Below are 20,610 nucleotides of genomic sequence, written 5' to 3' on the forward strand. Positions count from 1 at the left end.
ATGGGATTGCGTGCACCCTCAGTAAGTTTGCTGATGACACCAAGCTGTATATTGTGGTCGATACACTAGAGGGAAGGGATGCCATCCAGAGGGACTTTGACAGACGTGAGAGGAGGGCCTGTGCGAAACCTCATGAAGTTGAACAAGGCCAAGTGCAAAGTTCTGCATGTGAGCTGGGGCAATCCCAATCAGAAATACAGGCTGGGCAGAGAATGGATTGAAAGCAGTCCTCAGGAGAAGGACCTGGGGGTGTTGGTTGACGAGAAGCTCAACATAAGCCAGCAATGTGCTCTTGCAGACCACAAAACCAACTGTATGCTGGGGTGCATCAAAAGAAGAATGGCCAGCAGGGCTGGGGAGGTGATTCTCTGCCTCTACTCTGCTCTTGTGAGACCACACCTGGAGGACTGCATTCAGCTCTGGGGCCCCCAGCGCAGGAAGGACATGGAAGTATTAGAATGAGTCTAGAGGGCCACAAAGATGATCAAGGAGCTGGAGCACTTCTATGAAGAGAGGCTGAGAAAGTTGGCTTTGTTCAGCCTGGAGAAGAGAAGGCTCCAGGGAGACCTTATAGCAGGCTTTCCAATACCTGAAGGGAGTGTGGGGGCCTATAGGAAAGCTGGGGAGGTACTGATAGGACAAGGAATAATGCCTATAAACTAAAAAAGGGTAAGTTTAGATTACATATAAGAAAGAAATTCTTCACCGTGAGAGTGGTGAGGCACTGGAACAGGTTGCCCAGAGAAGCTGTGGATGCCCCATCCCTGGAAGTGTTTAAGGCCAGGCTGAATGGGGCTTCGAGCAATCTGATTTAGTGGGAGGTGTGGCAAGGGATTGGAACTAGATGATCTTTAAGGTCCCTTTCAACCCATACCATTCTATGACTCTGTGAAAATGCATTCAGTTCTCTTGATTATCTGTCTATTAATAGTTGTATTTTTGGCTCTTTGAACTGGTGGTATTTCAAACAATTATGTGGCAAAAAGTTTCGTGAGGTAATTAAAAGCTATGTAAAATGCATTTAATTTTATATAGAGATTCAAGTTGCCTGGTGTTTATATCAACATTAAAAATAGGAATAAATAAAATATTTATATCACAAATAAGTCTGCCATTCTTCCAAAATGTGCCCTGATTCTTTAAGTTACAGATCACCCATTAAGTTGCATTTCACTTAACATTTCTGATAGCTGTAGTTTCTGCTCATTGACCCTTCCTTACACTTGTTAGTGCTCACTCCAAGAAGACGCCTGAGAGAGAAGATGAACTGGATGAATGCATATCCAGTCCTGCAGGCATGAGTTTTCAGTAATGCTGTTACTCAGAACTGCATGTAGTTCATGGAGAGCTATCAGCCGCTTAAAATAACCCAGTCCTTGAATCCAGTAGTTCTTGTATTCTGCTGAGATTGCGTTTAAGCAGACATTGTATTACTGTTCCTCAGTGCCAGAAGCATGGCCTTGGAAAAAGGCTACTGAATGATTTGTCATTTGAATTTTCATTCCTTAGACTGCCTTATCTCAAACCAGATAAATCATTGTGACATCTGGTATTTCTGACCCAACGTGTGGCCCACATGTCTAGTTCTGCTTTGGTATTGGACACCAGCAGTTTGCACAATAGGTTTTTGATTTTTCCAGACTGCTGCATAAAAAATAGTAAAGCGCTATACTGACACTATACAAATGAATTTATCTGGGCAAAACTGATCACCCTTCACCATTTAGCTTTTCCATAAACTGTCTGTTCTTTGAGACTTTACTAATGAGGGTTTTAGCCTATGAAGTGTGTACTAATCATCATCCAACTATTATTCATCAAAGTTGTATTCAAGATCTTGAAAGGATGTACAGATACATATATGTATATACAGATCCAGATATATTTTTTAAAAACATTTTTATAGCCATGATTTTTTTTTTTTACTTTATAATCCTCATTTTTTCTCTTGAAAGACAGCCTTTTATTCATAGGCTTTCTTCATAGGGAGGGGATGTGAGCTTGTCAGGAAGGTTATTTCTTATTCTTTCTGTTTTTTATTTTAGGTTATTACAGGTTATTTCTGTGTTCCTTCTGCTCTGGACTAGTGCAGAAAGTGTCTGGAAACTCAGTGCTAGCATTGCAGCCATACCTATGTCAGATGCCCTGTACTGTACCAGTGTAATTTTTTTTTTTTTTTTCTGAATTTGTAGAGCAAAGCTGTGCTGGGACATTTACCTTCTGATGACTGTTGTGATCTGGTGAAAATGATGTAGAATCAAATATGGGGTTGTTTCTTAGCTTCTGCATCAAATTTTTGGTGGTCCTTGGGGTGGTCTCTTCTGAGAACTGCGTTATTGAGAAAGTTGGCCTATCAGGCTCTGCACTGAACCCACAACTGGGTGCAGGTGCCAAAGATGATAAAAGGAGCAAGGAGGATGTGAAAAGGAAGAGCTTGATGGCTTGAATTTTCACCGGAAAAGGACAGTAATACACAGTAACATACAAAGAATTTGTTCCCCAATAGAATCATTCTGTGCCTGGAGAAAAGACAGTTGTCACTTGAAAAGCAATTGCTTCCCCCTTCTGGCTTTCGTGGAATGACTAGCTAAATTTATCTCACCAAAAGGTTCTTTTCACTTACTAGGGATAACTTTTTATTGTAATTATTTGGGATTGATCTGTGTGTTATATATTTAAAAAGTCACTAAAATTGAATGAGTAGGTAAAATGAAGAAGTTTTCTTTATTTACAACTCTACCTCTCAAATGACTGATGATATTGTTTGCATTGCCAGGCAGTCCTAGGGAAACAGGGGAAAACAACATGTGAAAAACTCAAAGGACAAATAACGTTGAGGTGGTCTGCCCTACTGGCAACAGAAGAAGCGCTGTTACCACTGGATCTATGGTCATTACTACTCTGATTTTTTATCCATGAGTAATTAAACACCTCATTTTGAGCAATTATTTTTTGTTCCTTTCCTCAACACAAAATGAAAATCAGATCTAGTTTTGAAAGAATTTCTTTGCGATCATTGATCCTGGGAGGTGCTATCCTCTATTTGCTGTCTTGCAGGGCTAGTCATGGATGGAGTTGATTTTGCCTTTATGTGTGGTCTGCCCTACGCATCTGTATTCTGTACCTGGTGAAACTGGTATTCTGCTGTTAGATATATAATGTTTTGGTTCTAAATGAAGAGGAATGCATTGGTATTAGTGAAATTAACCTGAAATAGCACAGAGATGATTGATGGAAAAATGAAAGACAGCTACATAAGTTCAAGATTGGTTTTAATTGGCTATTAAACCTAAATTAAGTCAGAAGCATGGAAGGATATGGCTCACATTTACAGATTGTCTTTTGAAAGAAATGCTCTTACAGCTTCTTCATGCGTTTGAGAACACATTTAGGTGTGTGTATATATGGTGTGTGTTTCACCAAACCTTTAAAAAGGTATTTCAGCAATCATTTTGCCTCTCTGACATGCCATGCATTACTTCTTGTCTTCAAATTGTAGCAGGGGAGGTTGAGACTGGATGTTAGGAAAAAATTATTCGCTGAAAGGGTTGTGAAGCATTGGAACAGGCTGCCCAGGGAAGTAGTTGAGTCACCATCCCTGGAGATACTTAAAAGACGTGTAGATATGATGCTTAGGGACACGGTTTAGTGGTAGACTTGTCAGTACTAGGTAAACAGTTGGACTTGATGATATCAGACATTTTTTCCAACCTAAATGATTCTTATGATTCCTTGTTGGATTTTACTAAATGTTTTTTCTGTAAGGGGAAAAGATAGTGGTGTAGTCATTAACAACTAGTAAACAAAACAATTAGTAAAAAGAAAAAAAGTAAAAAAAAAAAAAAAAAAAAAGAGGATACATCACTAGCATCAAGACATGGAGGAGTGGAGGAAGCGACTAGAACCTAGAGAACATGCAGAAGAATAGGGGGAGTGTTCTTAACGGTGTCCATTTGTCAACAAGAGCCAACAACTGTTTGTCCATTTGCCGACAGTAGTCAACATATAATGTACAAGACAATCTTTGAAGGGTTAACTAAAATTTAGTAGTTCTCTGTGCCATCTGTAGACCATGGGAAGTTTCTTATGCTTAATCAAAGTATTCGCGTAAAAGAGAACCAATAATGACAGATGAGAGTATTGCAGCTATTGAGACCATGCAACGCTTAAGCCTTCTGACTGCAAACCTGAATACCTATCAACTGATTCTCTTATGAAAGTATCAAAACATATACTCAATGTATTCCAGTAACAGTCCTGCAAGTCTAAGCAGAAGCATGAACTGAAGTCATTTTGCTTTAGGAGAATTTAGTATGACTTCTGTACTCCCCTTTGTTCAGTAAGAGTAACTATGCATTAAAGAGCGTAACAATTTTCTCCTCCATGAACCTTAGTGATAGAGTTTCTCTCACCTAATTTTAGCTCTCTCAGTGACTTCATTGACTCAGTCTACCCGTGTGGTAGTCACCTAAGTTCCCTTTGCATGTAATGAGAGAAACAGAGAAACCTAGAGGGGACAGAAACCCTTCCAGAATAGGTTTTTAGAAAAACGGGCAGCTATTATTACACTAACACTAAATAATAATAAGAAAAGCATCAACAACAAATTTTACATTTAGATACATCTTTTTATACAGAAAATTAGAAGTTCACTTTAATATCATGCATCAGTAACTCCATTAGAGAAAGACCTCATCCATCTTCCTGCCCTGAATTTATACTTACTACACAGAAAAACGCACAGAAAAGCTCATATAGTGGAAGGGCAAGAGCTGGAAAACTGATAAACCCTGTCTGTTTTGGCTACGTGGACAATATATACCAAAACTTGTGCTAGGCCTTAAAACTTTCCACACAGTGGCACTGTATATCAAAAGCTAGGGTGCATACAAACACATGACTGGCATGTTTCCTTCCAGAATTTCTGGAAATGAGCTGTTCTGGCAAATTTTAAACAAGTACACCTGATTGCAAAAGGTGTGCCTCACTGAAGTGCTTGTTCCCAGTTCCATGAATTCTTGTCTTTACTTAAATAGAACAACAGAAGATAAGGAAACTTATTGGTATTTTCAGCTTCTTTTTACTCAACCCTTTCTTTGGATTGTGAAGGCTATAATACATCAGAAGTGCTACAGTAAGTCAATAGGTAAAAACTGAAATCCATAAGAAAGCTTTCAGTGTGTTTTTCAGTTAATTTTGGTTTTGTAAGTAGAAAGGAATTAGGGGAACATCTTCACCTCTACTTCCGTGGTCTTTGTTGGTCACATAGATCTATCCATTGCTTCTACCTTTCCTGATAAATGTTATGACTAAACCTCTCTTTAATCTGAATGAGCAGTCACATAGCAGCTTCCTCTGATAAGAAGTGACAAAATGATTATTGATTCAAGCTCCAGCTTCTGAGAAATCTGTTGAATGTCCGCTTTAATCATAGTGCAGAGTTACCAAAGACTTCAACGATGTTAGACAACCATTACTTTTCTGGTAGTAGTGAGTCCGTGTATGTCCTGCATGAGGAGTTGGACATAACCTGGTTCATAACCACAGTGTTTACAGTTGTGATTAAAACATAAGATGCTACTCTCTTATCCTGTTGTTGTAATAGTTTTCCACAGTAGGGATGTAGTAAAGGAGGGTGGGGGGGGGGGGGGGGAGGGAAGCAGGAACACTGACATAAATGCAGCAAGAAAGCTACTGGATTGACCCCTCTGCTTTATTTGTTCCAGAATTCCAGCAGTGTTTCGAAGAACTCTTTCAGTTGTGACAAGGGATCACAGTAGGTATTCCTTTAATATTTGGTTTAGTAGTGTCAAGTGCTGTCACGTTATTTGTGGTTTAGATTTTTGAGATAGCTTTCTCTGAGACATGTCCAGCTGTGCAAAGTTAATTTTTACTATCCCTCTGTGAGATAAAAGCCGGGCATATTTGAAGAGCTTACTTTTAACTTAGTGACTATCGTCTTCTGATTATTCTATTAGGAAGGATATAGGTATCAGGTAAGGTATCTGGTTTCACCCTCAACTGGGGGAAGGAGCAGAAGGTAAAGGAAACAGTATTTGTACATAATTGTACCTGTACAATTATTTGTATTATATTAGTGTCTGTTACAGTTTGGGGACTGGTTTTGGAGTTACCTCAGTGTTTCTCAGAACAGTTTTCAAGATGGTATCTATCTGCAATGTTTTACAGACCACTGGTGAATCTACTAATTTGTAAAGCATTTGTAGAGTTCTACAGAAAGAGACCTGTGCAGCCATAAGTATCTGTATGTTGTGGGGATTTTTGTTTTTGTTCTTCTTTGTCTTAACTCCCACATTTCTTGCACTAGTGTTTGTGAAAGTTAATTGTATTCATCTTACTGCTTTTCTACACTATTGGTTGTAGAGATTTTTTCATTATAGTTTTGATGTGAAGAACTCTGATTTTTGGCTACCTCTATTTACAGACTAAAATTAAGAATTTGAGCTTTATAGGTGTTTAATAAATTGTAATTTTAATGAAAGCTTTGCAAACATGAAATGCTGTCTGTATCAGTCCAAGTTGCGATTTCTTCTCATTTATATACTCTGCTGCTTTTTTCTGAACTGCCATGTATAATTTCTTCACAGAAGTGCAGACTTTGATCACATTATGGAGGAGGGCTATGAACTTGACCTCACTTACATCACGGAACGGATCATTGCTGTATCTTTCCCTGCTAGCTGTTCTGAGGAAACTTATCTCCACAATCTACAAGATGTAACACGAATGCTCAAATCCAAACATGGTGATAATTACTTGGTATGTATGTCTGTCTTAAGTGCTGCATCTTCTTCTGTCCTGCAGGAAGACCACTTGTAGGTTTACATGTATCATTATAAACTAAAAGTCATTCATCTAAAAACTCTTTTCCACCTTTACAGCTTTATAAACAAGAGCAAAATTTTCAGTAATGTTATAATCTGTTAGATAAGGATAAGGATATTAAAAATACCTTTCTGCTGTTGGCACTGCAGTCTCTATTTTGATTGTAGGTATTCAAATGCTACAGAACAATTGCACATACTGTTTTAATTGTCCAAAGTATACTTTTAAGAGATCTATATGCTGCAACGTAGAATGTGTTTTTCTTTCCTAGCCATCTGTTAAATCAGGGTCCTCAGCTTGGGTATCTAATGGTCTCTCACCATCATGCCTGGGCTGTCTCTGGTATATGTAATAGGGTTACAGTTTGTCTGTTTGGTCCAACTCTTTCTCATTAACTTGATTTAGATGCATTTTTCCTGCTATTTAGTTTTCTGTAGGAAATTAGATTGTGAGCAAATCTCAAATGAGCTCTATGTGCAGAATATTTTTAAGTAATGATCCAAACTGTTACTTCTGTGCTGTTTTTTCCCTACTGTATCTGTAACCTATGACATGTATTGTCTCAGCTTGTTCTGTGAATGTGAATTTAAAACCGGGCCAGTATTTTATTTACGTTTTTTTCTTCTATTTTTAGTCAGCATGCTTAAACTATTAGAATCAAATTTCCACAGCTTCAGGAGCAGAAACTTTACTAACTGCATAAATTGGTTTACAGAGTGAGTCCACCTAACAATTTAAATATACAATCTTTTGCTCACAAACAGAGGTGTCATAGATGTCTTGAGGACAACAGATACATACCTGTAATACTTAAAATGTTGTCTGATGTTCTTAGAATGCCACCTTATTGCCCTTCCTTCCATTCCACGTAGTGCTGGTAGCTTGTAAGGTACAATATACTAACAGTGTGAGGGTGACCTGGATGCAAAGATTTATGGTTTCCAATTCACCTGTTGTGAGTGGCCTTTCCCATATGACAGAAATATTTTTGGTATGTGGGAAATAATCTTCTAGTCTCATTAGAGTTAAATCTCATTAAATAACTGTATTACAAAAATCTTCTGTGTGTATGGTAAGTGAGAGAGATTAGGTTGAGGAGATGTCCTCTCTTTAAGTGGGATTGCAGTCAATTTCTCTTGCAACGTTTTGATCTGAGTTTAATTATTTATTTAAAAAATCTGTACCCAGTACTTTGGAAATCTGAAGACATGGTCAAAAGAAAATTTGATTCCCTCTATTCAAGAACGTTTCTGCAAATTTTCAAAATAACCTGGAAAATCATAGCCAGGTTATAGAGCCAGAGATCTCATTTTTAAACTTGATCTGTTGTTTCTTATGTTTCAAAGATCCCTTAAGTCTGCTTGAGAGACATACATATAGCAGCAAAAAGCAAACAAAAAAATTGAAAAAAAAAAAGAAACATTAAAAAAAAAAGAAAAAAAGAAAACCAGAAAAACCACCACCACCTACAAGTAAGCAATGTTACTGAAGCTGATGAGAACAGTTTTCTTCTTTCATTTGGTCAGGGCCTGAGCTAGCAGAAACTATACTATAAATCAACATTTGTTGTTTCTTATCTAGCTGTTCTCTTTCTGGATTTTTGTATGTGGTAGATTGTTGCTGCTATAGTCAATAATGAGAACAGAGAAGGGGTAATGGAACACCCAAAGAACTGTGTTTGTTTGAAAAAAAACAGCCATTTCATAGAAAGAGATTTAGTGGATAGAATAAAGCATCCTTTTATTCCCCAATAAAATGATCTCTTGGTTGCAAAGGAAGGCATGTTTTCATGCAAGATTCAAAAGCTTGGCTACAAATGAATGCTGTTTTTCACCAGCACTTTCAAAATATAATTAGTGCAAACATAAACAGTTTAAATGACATAACCGTTTTGTCAACTGAAAAACTCAGTTTGCAAAAATAAATTAATCATGTTTCTGTTTTAATCAATTTTACCAGTAATACATTTGTCATGCTATTTTAACAAAAGTTTGCCATGCGTTGTGCTTGTAGGAAAGGAGTGGTGCTCAATTGTTCAGATAGTTTTAGCTTTCAAAAGAAACAACAACAACAACAACAAAATGTTACCAGTTTGTCTGTTTATCAGTTTGTCACTTAAGAATTTTTATTTCAGTGTTTATTAGTTACGATTATCAAAGCAGTTTTCCTGATGTTAATTTATAGCAGTGATAAATGAACAAGTTACCTTATCTCTCTTGCTGTATTTGGGTGTTCCAGTGGTATTTTTGTATCTACAGTGACTGAAAGGTAACAGAGTTCTTTGAGGAGTAAACTAGTGTAAATTAATTCACTCTAGTTAGATGTGTGTACACATTAAGAATGAGGTAGTAAATACTATTGTCTAAATTCATGTTCAGTTCTTCTAGAAAAGCAAAAAAAAACCCTCAAACCCACTGTGAAGATTTGTAAAATAAATAAATAAATAAATAAATAAATATATAAATCAGTGATTACCCTGCAGCTTTAGCATATGTTAGCATTTGTTACTGGTTAGGCCAATATAAATGCTGTGCATTTTCTTGGTCCTGCTTATGTAAATGATAAGATAATGCTTGTGTGCTGCTGTTGTTTTCCTAGTTGGAACTATTTGTTAATTTTAGCTCATGTCGTGTTTTGGCCACGTTCCTCTTTGCCCTGCATTATCCTCCATATGAGGCCTGTGCTAACTTCAGCATGTAAGTTCAGTCCCACTTGGTGGAACAGTTTTGCCTGCTTGCTCTCCCAGTCTCTTCTCCTTAATGGAATGGGCTGCAGACTAGTGAATTGTTCCTTGGTTAGTACTTAATGTTGTTTTGACCACAGTACATCTTTCATGTTCCAAAATTGCAGCCACATGCTGTTTGATTCTTTTTATTTTCCATTCTGAGGTTTTGTATTTGTGGTCATCTGATAAAAGAGCAGACCAAGCGTATGACACTTCAGTATCTTTGTAAAAGTCTCCATATTTTTTTTGTGCTAAAAGGCCTCCATATTTTTGTTCTGTTGCCGAGCATTCAGCAGAGTGAGAGAATTAATATTACCTTACTAGTTCAAGTTTCTTCACAGTTCAGGTTTAAATCATATAGGGGTGAAGGGGTTTCCTCTCTGCTGTGTATAAGAAGAAAAGGCTTCTTTTTCCCCAGCTGCTTAATATTACTTCATTTTTTATTCATTAGATGAGGTCTTAAAATGCGTGGAAAAATCATTTAAGTTTCATAGAATGCTCACCTTTCCTGTACAAAATCTATGTACCTATACCTTGATTATACCAAAAAGGGGCTAAAAAGAATGCAATTTATCTTCCACTTACATCTATTTGCAGAATATGCTTCTCTTGAAAGCCTTTAGTGAACGCTTCTTTTGTTTCATGTGAAATGTTGGATCCGTGTCTTCTGGTCTCCATTCCGAGATGACAACTACTGTAGCATCTCAGTTTGATCTCTACTGTATAGGTTGACAGGAACTTGGCTACATCTTAGGATTTGAGTTTGGCACCTGATATCGCAGTGACATATCCATCATGAAAAAATGTGTATGATAACACACAAGAATTGCAAACTGTTCTTAAATATGAATACAAGATAGAGGGATAAAGAAAAGTTCTCACACAACAGCACTTGTATATATGTATATATACATATTAATAATACAGTTGGTCCTTCTGGAAGAATAACTGTAGTCTTAATTTCAAATGTTGATACGTCTTCCTGATCCAAAATAGTATGGACAATGCATATATGAATTTTTGATTGCTGTTTAGCTCTGTATCAGTAATCTGTTTAAAATTCAGACAGATTATTGGAATAAAGACTGTGTTCCTAATTTTATATGGATGTTTTAAACTTTCTTTTTTTCAGAGTTTAAGGTCAGTTGAAGTGATGAATGACCTTTATGGTCAATATCATGTGTGATTCCATAACCTTATGCAACTTAAAATATAAGCAGTTTTCTTAGATACCATGTTAGTTATTTTTTTTTTTTTTTTTTTTTTTTTTTTTTTTTTTTTTTTTTTTTTCCCCCTCTGGATGTAATTCTTGTTCAAAAACTGTAATTTTTCCTAAAGGTGGTATAATGTCTTCCTGCTTCTCCTTTGTCCATGAAGAGCAGGCATCAGCTTCAAAGTGATTTAATGTAGCCTACTCAGTTCTTAGCTTGTTTGCTGAGACTATTCATGCCAAGTGCTCAAATTCAAATACGTAATACATAACCACCTGGACTTCTCCTTTTGAATTTTTGAACTTTTGAATCTGCTTTACAGTAAATTTGCAGTGTCCAGATCTCTTGGTATACCCACAACTAAAATAAAACGATATGAAATAAATAGAATGTAAACAGTTTTACTGCCCTTTTTTGAAGTGTGTGTTTAGTTTCATCATATAATAACTGAGTTTACTATAGGGATTGCCTAAATTACATTTGCTAATGTTACCTGACTTTAAATGTTAATTTAATTCAGTAAAATAGTAGGCAAACCTGAAGTCCTACCACTGCCATTTCTACTAATAATCATCTGTTTAAAATACAGTGACTTACTACATAAACGGTGAAGTCTTGATGGTTGATATATTTTCTTTTTTTCTGAACAGGTGCTAAACCTTTCCGAAAAGAGATATGACCTTACCAAGCTTAATGCAAAGGTATTGGCTCACTTCCATAACCTGCCTCTTTTTCTATAGCGTTAAATAGAACTTAATTGGCATGATAAGCCTTGAAGCTATACAAGCCTTGATACAGAGTAAGATACCTTTTGGAAGATCATAAAAAAAACATATGCCTCCCTTCTGTATTTTTATTTCCTCCCAAGTTCTGTTTTGTGCCCGTTACATCTGTTCTTTACAAAGCTGTTTCTGTTGTTTTCTTAGACTTTACACACAGTAGCCTGTTGTGGCTACTGGAAAATTCCTATTGAGTGAAGTAAATTTTGCTCCAAGCATGCTTTTCTTTTGCACTCATGGGATACTAGGGGTTATATATTGTAACATAAAGCGTAATGGCTGAAGCTAGTGAACTTAATTCAAATATGAGCTTTCCTTTTGTGTTGTCTTTTCATAGTTGCTTTGTAAAATAGAGACATAAGGAAAGGACCTATAAATGCCTTTTGCTTTTCCTCATACCCTTTCCCTTCTCACTGTTGTATTTATTGTATAAAATGAAATGCAGTTGCTCTTCAGCAGCTATTATAAAGTCTGAGTAGCACAGATGTACATTCATAGTAGTAGGTTTACATATGCTGCCAGAGAAGAATACTAAAAGGACTCTTAATTTTGACCTAGTGAGTACATTATTGATCATGAAGGATTTAAGTTGTTCATGGTTACTGCTTTTGTTAATGTTCAATATGTTCAATATTGTTACTGTTAAATACATATATAATAGTTTGAGTAAATGGTATTATATAGTGACTAAAGTTAAACAGAAAATATGAAAGAATCAAATCTGTTGTACACAAAGAAAAGAAAAGAAATTGCAAACTAAATAAAAATAATCACAAAATATTTGCTCAGGTCAGTCAACATTCTTTGTTCTAATTTTGACATTATAAGTATTTTACTATTATAAAATACCTAAATTTTTAATTGAAAATTCTTTTAAGATCTTCAGAAATACTGTGATGTATCAGTGGTTGGTGGGTTTTGGGGAAAGGTTTTTTTTTTAATTTTTACAAAATTCTAGTTTTTTTTTTTTTTTTTTTAAAGAAAAAGTTAGCCTGTACTTCCCCTTAAGAAACACGTAAACATGTATTTACATCATGGCATTCAAATGTAATATGAAATGATTCCCAAGGGTTGGAAAAAGAGAGGAGACTCCTAACCATCAGAAGTTAGAATTTTAATACGGAGTATTATCGTAAAGGTTACTCTTGTTAATGTTATTTGTTTAACTGCAGATTATGGATGTGGGGTGGCCTGATCTCCATGCACCACCTCTTGATAAAGTGTGCACCATCTGTAAGGCTATGGAGTCGTGGTTGAACAATGATCCTCAACATGTGGTGGTGATTCATTGCAAGGTAGGTGAGCTTTGGGAGTACTCATTGACTATCAGCTTGAAATCATTCTCAAAAAAGTTGTCCTTACTCATTTAAAAAAAAAAAAAAGTTTGTTCTTTTCAGTGTTGCAAACGGTGTGCCAAATCTTCAGTTGATTTAAGTAGGCCTTATTCTACAGACCCTACATGCTTGTTATCTCTTCCTTTTTGTAACTAATGTTCTAGCTTCTACTCTGAGTATAGCATGCAGTTATGTTAGTTTGCTTTTTCAAACTCAGTAGTCAGTGCTATTTCTGTGAATTTACTAAGATTCTTCAGTTTTTCCAGCTCAATGGCAAACTCTTCAGAAGAATTTCAAATTCTGTGACATTTATGGATTTTGTTGTTGGATAAAGCTAGGCAACATTTCACAGGCTTGACTTGTTAGTTGGGTCCACATTGCAGATCAACAGAGGTTAAGTGTCCAGATGGCTTTCAGTATGCTGAAGTGGGTGTTCAGGCAATTACCGGCACAACATAATACTGTTTTCTGGACCACATTTTTTGTCTGTATTGGAAAACATGTCCAACAATGTTGAATATAGCACAGTGACTAATAGTTCTGACTAATAGTTCATCATCCCTTTACAGAATAGTATGGTTGTAGGAAATGAGGATATTAAGTACCTCCTGGACCGAGACAGGTTCTAACTGTCTGGGTAATTGCAGTGTCATACAGTAATGCTATTATTGTGCAGTGCTGCTTCTTCTCCTTGCTCACAATGAAGAGAAATACAGAAAAGCCTTAATTAAAAATAAATAATATAAATTCAGAACTGAGTTGGCAGTTGTGCTGGTGATATAAGACAAATCTGTCTCTGTATTGCAGGCAGATATTACTTTGAACAGAATGTAGGTGTTCTTCAGGTCAAGTTGTATAGTCCCCAGTCCTCCATTTCTTGCAGGCAGAATGCCATGATTGTGTGAAACACTACTGAATTCTTACTAGCTGCAGGACCGCAGCCAGAAGAATGGCCCATACATGGGACAAAAAAAAGGAGGCAAAATATTCCTATGGTTTTTTTTTTTTTTGCGAATTGGTAGTGTATAGTTGATTAATACCTCCTGGTAATAACTTAAATATTTCCAAACACAAAAATAGGTGTAGCTATCCTGTGTCAGCTGAGAGTCTGAGAATGTTATGAAATCAGAGAGAATTACCACTTGGTAAATTGTACTGAATTTAAGTCATGTAAACTATTTAATAAGATCCATAACATTTTTAAATACTCCATAGAGAAACAAGCAGCAGTAGTAAGTCTGAGACGCTGTGGGGTCAAGGAGGTAAAAATGACAAGACCTGTCAGAGGTCATATGCTTTCCAAAATACGTATTTTATAACATTTCGTAACAGAAGTTGCAACATTGTCTAGACTTGTCTTAAATGATCACTGAAAAGAATAATATAAAATAATTGATAGAACCCTTTACTACTGTTCTTTTTTTTTAAAAAAAAATATTTATTGCCTTGTTTTGGTATGAAAAGATAGCATTTTAAATGCATGTTTAAGAAATAATTAAAAGTTTAAAACTATTAAAAGTAATGAATCTAACATTAAAAAAAATACCAAGAAAACTTAGTATTATGGCTAGGCATATATAGGAGTTAATGTGTTCACCTGAGGACCCAGCTCTTGGATATGAACGAAGAGCTAGGAAGTCATTTGCTAAGTGATATTTTCAAACACAGGCTAGGAATTAAAGTTCCTATGTTAAAGTTTCAGTATGATACAGGTAAGTCTTCAGCCTCTTAAACTGATTTCCACTGCGTGCGAGAGCTTCTGAGCACAGAGGACAACGATTAATGCAAATAACATGATGGGAAAAATTCATCACTGCAGAACAGCTAGATACAGGCTTTGCTCTGTGTGATGTTGGCATCCATGTGTGCAAGCTTTCCTCTCCATCACGTAAGACTTGACAGACGTGTATAGAAATCATGTTTAGCATTTTTCGTGTCACCTTGCAGTAGAGAGAGATAAGCTTATGTCCATGAATACTATCATTGAAACAACACAGGAGATGCATGTCTTAAAGTTCTTGTTTAGCATGGGTCTTAAGCAGAACAATGTTCAATGATATGCGGTATAGATTAAATAAGTTATCATTTCCCTTTTTCCCAATACAGGGAGGAAAAGGAAGGATAGGCGTAGTCATATCATCGTATATGCACTTCACCAATGTTTCTGCAAGGTAAGCTATGAATAATGGAAATAAATGAATATATATTGTGCATTTTTTACAATTAGAAAAAGATCAGAAAAAGATGTCTTGTAATTGTGGAGCTGCTCAATTCCCTCCTTAAGGTTTGCTAGCTGGGCTTCTCAGGAATCTTGGAGCACATCTTAAAGTAGCAGTTTTCTTGTGGTTCTGTTTTCAGCAGAAGGTTTGACTAAGTGAAGATCAAAGGTCTGTTCTAATCAGGAATTCTATGATTCTGTGTAAAAGTTATCTAAAGGGTCTTTCAAGATGAATGAAGAAATGTTTGAAACCATTTTTGTATACTGATGCAATCTTTAAGTTATTAAACACATCCATTTGCCACATCCCTAAAGTTGTTTCTCTTGAATCCATGAGAAACTATTCCTAAAGTACATATGGAAAATAGTTATTAGAATCCAGAACAAATATTTTAACAGGGAATTCTCAGACATCGATCAAAGTGCAGAAAGCAGTTTATGACATAATCTGAATCTTATTTTGCAGGAGCAGGTCTTCAGTCAGTTTAAACAATAGGAGTCTGATTGCTCTGTTTCAACTGTTTCTTAGAGAGTCCTCAAATTATGAACTGAAAATTAACAATATATGTCAATAAAGATGAAAATTGATGAATGCTGTCAAATGGATGAAATGTATCTTACTTTTAAATCAAATTGTTTTCCAGTATGAGGTGGTACCTGCCTATAAATACATTTTACTAATGTCATAACAGAAAAACATCTGGATGTGAACTGTAGAGCCTAGTGGTGAAAGGTGTCTTCTTTTACAAAACAAATTCAGAACTCCTCCAGTTAGCTTTTAGGAGAGGAGTGAGTGACTCTTTTTAGGAGAGTGAGTGACTCATCAAAATTGAAGCAAAACACAGCAAAATAACAGAAGCAGGAATTATTTTAGATGCTACTGTTGAGTGTGCTGGCTGCTGTGTCAGAAACAGTACTCATAGAGAAGACTTCTCGGATTCCTCACACTAAATAAAATTTCCAATTGCTTGTATGCACATACCAAAAAAAAATCTAGGCTTACTGAAAAATGCTTTGTGTTGCAAAACTGTTTGGATTATATGTTACAGATATCTGATGTTCTCATTTAGGAAGGACTAATGTGCAGTAAAACTTAACTTGGGCAAACAGATCTCAGATAAAAAGCTTCACATTTCTGCATTTTTCTTATCTTTATAGGGTTAAAATAGTATTGGTGATGTATGGTATGTATATTGGTATGTGCTCATTTGTGAGATTTAGTGTCTTTGAATCATAGAATCATTGAGGTTGGAAAAGACCTTCAAGATCATCAAGTCCAACCACCAGCCTGACCCACTGAGTCCCATCTAAACTGTGTCCCTCAGTGCTAGGTCCACACATATATTAAATACCTCCAGAGGTGGGGATTGTATCACTTCCCTGGGCAGCCCATTCAAATGCTTCACACCCTAACCATCAAGAAATTGCTTCTAATGTCCAATCTAAATCTCCTCTGGTGCAACTTCAAACGGTTTCCTTGCTTCATATGAGAAAAGAGACTGACATCCCTCCTTGCTGAAACCTCCTTTCAGGTAGCTGTAGGGAGCAATGAGGTCTCCCCTCAGCCTCCTTTTCTCCAGACTAAACAACTCCAGTTCCCTCAGCTGCTCCTATTTTTTTTCACATGATGATCTTGTCATATCTTAACAGCATACAACTGTTATAAAATGGGTTCACCCATTTTGACATAGACACTGAAGTCCAATCATCAGCTCTATGACACTTATTTTCATAGCTTTTTAAAAAAAGTGATCTGTATCCATCCTAATATTTGTCTACTGGTTCATTAAACACTATCTCTAGTCTTTCAGCTTTTCTAATACTAAATATACAACATAAACATCATAACACTGTACCCTATTCTAGCAGACTAGTCTTCATGATGTATGTATAATGTTACCATCATTATTGGCATTGTAATATCATCCTTTGGAGATGAGACGTTCTGACATTTTCTGGGCCTATGTCTGGAGGAACATGTGCCTCTTTCAGAGGGGTAGCATGGCGCCAACAGTGTGTTTATATACATCATTTTGCCTTCCTTCACACAGACACAGAAGACATGCATAAGAACCATTTCTATTCTGAAATAGAATGGAAGAAAGTTTATTTTTTAAAATGTATTTCCTTAAGTGTATGTTTGAAGAGTTTGTAGTTAACTGATGCAGATCATTTCTTCTCTAAAGACTGATACTTTTATTTAAAACATTTGCTCCATTAGTGGCTTAGGGTAGAAGAAACAAAGACTGAATGAATTGTTTGACTGCTTAAATGATCCTCTAGCCCAGCATCCATGGCACCTCATGTACTGAACTATAGTCAGAGCTAGATAATGGTTTTCACCTTCATAGTGTTGCTGTAGATTTTTTAAAAAGGGAATAAATGTGAGAGAGAGAACTCACCTGTTTAACATTAAAGAACTTGTGGCAAGTATCCCTTTTGTAACCTGAGCTGCTTGGTTTTGGTAATTCTATTGCATTACAATGTGCTGGAAATACGCAATTCAGCTAATTGAATAAGGGAGAGGGTGCTTTGCCTCAGGAAGAAAAATGCCTTAAGGTGTGGAATAAGAAGGTGTCAGCAGGAAAAAAAAAAAAAAAGAAAAAAAGACATTATTGTCTGACCTGTAAGTGCTAGGGTTACTAGTTAGGTGGTACTTTCTTTTCCTTTCATTTAATTCTTTTTTTACTCCAACAATGTTTGCATATTTCAAGCAGTAACCTGATGAATTTCCAAGATAACCCCGAACTGGAATAACAGTGTGTCTCTGTGTCTCTCTTTTGTCAGTGCTGATCAAGCTCTAGACAGATTTGCTATGAAGAAATTCTTTGATGATAAAGTTTCAGCTTTAATGCAGCCGTCCCAAAAAAGGTATTTATTTCTAATTCATACCAATAAGAAATGTCATTGTTATCTTCTGCCCCCGTAACTTACTCCCTCACATGCTGTGTAAAGGCTATTTCCACAAGATCCTCCAGTGACTTCTGAATTGTCAGCACTTTATCTTATGTTAATCTTCCTTGACTGATTCAATAATTACTGTTCATGTTTGGTTTAAATCAGCCCGTACACAGTAGCTTTTAGAAGGATAAGGCCTTGTTAGTAATTAGATGACAAAAAATAACAAACAAAAGGCACTTGGTTCTGTTCATTCCTAAATAAGAAAAGCTTTCACGTTGCCTCTTGAACCCATGTGGTGACCTGCATAGTCCTTTTTCACTTGAAAAATCATAACACAGTATGCCACTAGACATCAAATAAACTTTTCATAAACAGAAATTTAATGGCTTCATTCTTTTCCAATTTTAGGTCTGCATATATATCTTGTATTTTAATAATAAGGATTTGAGAGTGGTTCCTTACCAGATACAGATAATGGTAGTATCTTGCTCTCTTTACCCTATCTATACCCTCTTTGAGGAGACATACCTAATTCCTCTGTGGTGTCTCAGTTCACCTCCTGACTGATGGAATTAGCATCTTTGCTCAGCAGTGTTGAAATTGAGCTTCCTTTACTGTCTTCAAAATACATGTGCATGCATGTACTTTGAAATGACACTCCCTGTATGAACAGAGGGGTTTCTCCAAAGCGTTTGCAAAACTGTTCTCCTATTGGACCCGGACTTTTCTACCTTTGCCTGATCTGGCAGTAGTAGTAAGGCTATTGCAGATAAAGGTAAGACCAGCTCTGCAATGTTTCTGGCTAATTTTATAATGACTTTTGACCCTATGTTGTTGAGCTACTGGCCTGAATCACTCTTCTAATGTCCCTTTTCTTTGAAATTATTATTGGCTAATCAATTAGCAATGTCCTTGTTAAAATCCAGTTGATGTATAACCAGGTATAATTTAGGTGAATAACAAAATGATAAAGTTTGAAAATACACCCATTATTTGTATTTTGAAAAATTTTCTTATTTTGTCCTTAAAAAAAATAAATCTGACCATTAAGTTTGTCACTCTAAATACCATTTAGCTTCTGTCTAGCTGCTAGTCAGAGGCTCTTAACAGTGGAAAGGAAACCAATCATGCTATAGGCTACAAATCCTATTTGGAATCCATTCTGACAATACCTAGAATGGATACTTTCTTTCAGATAAGGAGGTTTGTCTGAATAAGAAGTGCCGATACATAGCCTTCATATTTAAAATTTTGATATAAATCTTCAGGATAAATCTTTGAACACACTTCTTAGAAATTAAATACCCGTAAGCATCTCAAGTGCACTGCCTTAGGAAGTGGGGTTCAAGAATTCAGATGAATTTTTGGGATCATTAAAAACAAGTAGTGGTAGAGAGAAAATGTTCAGATTGAGATGTCACTGGTAAGATGTTTTACCACTGGCTTTTGTCCTATAGGTATGACAATTTTAAATCTGTGCTTCAGTTGTAACCAAATATTTTCAGAAAGATATAAGGAGGAACCCAAAAAGCAAAGTAGTAATCTTAATATTTCAAAATACACTGAGCCTTGCTAGTTGTCCATAATAAGGAACCTATTCTAAACCACCACAAACCCCATTCTGGGGTAGTAAAGATGTCATGGCTGAGCAGGATATATTTAGTTGTGGTTGTTAACAGGAGCATGGTTGTTACCTGGAGCATGGAGTAAGTGTTCAGTTATGGAGACTTTTGCTTATTTAAAGAGCTAAGAGGAATATGTGTAACAGGCACTGCAGTAATACTCACTTGCATGTACATGTTTGTGAACTTATGATCAAAACAGGTATTAAATAGCAGCAGTACAATGATTTTCATGTTGTTATGGTGCTGCACTTCTCAATATAAAGATCTTATTTGCCCACATTAGCCTTTATGCTAAGATTTCTGATGTGGGCACTTGTTGCTTTTGTTTGAATGAAGTGTGCTTCGCTGTAAATGATGTGGTGCTCATTTCATGCTGTTGTACAAGCCAGTTCAGACCTACAGTTGCAAATAAAAATGTTTACTGAAATGATCGACATCACTATTGCTGCTAGTCCTTTTCTTATAGTGATGTATATAACTAAAATGAAGACATCAACAGTAGCAGTTTAACAGCCATGTATTTATTAATTTGGTGAATTAAAGCATCCTTTCATGCTATTTTATGAAGATTATTCTTTTGGAGTTGTGTGTAATGTCACAATGCTATTTAGTATCCATGGACTAGAAATATTAGTGTAAAGAATGTGTTTCCCCCATATAGTTGCATTACTGATTTTATCTAATACAGATAAATTTTTTACTTTTTAGATACGTGCAGTTTCTAAGTGGCCTTCTATCTGGATCTGTGAAAATGAATACAACCCCACTTTTCCTGCACTATGTTATTCTCCATGGTATCCCAAGTTTTGATGCTGGAGGAGGTAAATTACCTCTCTTTTCATATCCATGTGTAGAGCCTTTTTTCAGTCTGGACCTTTCTAAAAATCCTGCATAAAACTTGAATTTGATATCAATCCTTGATATCAGTCTAAAAATTCCTAGTAAGTGAATGAGGAGAAGTGTTCTAAGAA

General features: G+C 36.1%; 1 protein-coding gene across 5 annotated transcripts in view; it reads left to right on the forward strand.

Moving 5' to 3' along the window:
- Positions 1 to 20,610, forward strand: part of TNS3 (tensin 3) — a 246,082-nt gene that overhangs the window by 121,935 nt on the left and 103,537 nt on the right. For all 5 annotated transcript variants that reach the window (XM_032182218.1, XM_032182221.1, XM_032182222.1 and 2 more), the window contains 7 exons: positions 5,727 to 5,776; positions 6,609 to 6,780; positions 11,433 to 11,483; positions 12,734 to 12,856; positions 15,002 to 15,066; positions 17,901 to 17,984; positions 20,348 to 20,460. In XM_032182218.1, the coding sequence (XP_032038109.1) occupies positions 5,727 to 5,776; positions 6,609 to 6,780; positions 11,433 to 11,483; positions 12,734 to 12,856; positions 15,002 to 15,066; positions 17,901 to 17,984; positions 20,348 to 20,460 (658 nt within the window). The remainder of the gene's footprint in view (positions 1 to 5,726; positions 5,777 to 6,608; positions 6,781 to 11,432; positions 11,484 to 12,733; positions 12,857 to 15,001; positions 15,067 to 17,900; positions 17,985 to 20,347; positions 20,461 to 20,610) is intronic.

The sequence above is a fragment of the Aythya fuligula genome, chromosome 2 (assembly GCF_009819795.1).
Source record: "Aythya fuligula isolate bAytFul2 chromosome 2, bAytFul2.pri, whole genome shotgun sequence".
Taxonomy (NCBI): Eukaryota; Metazoa; Chordata; class Aves; order Anseriformes; family Anatidae; genus Aythya; species Aythya fuligula.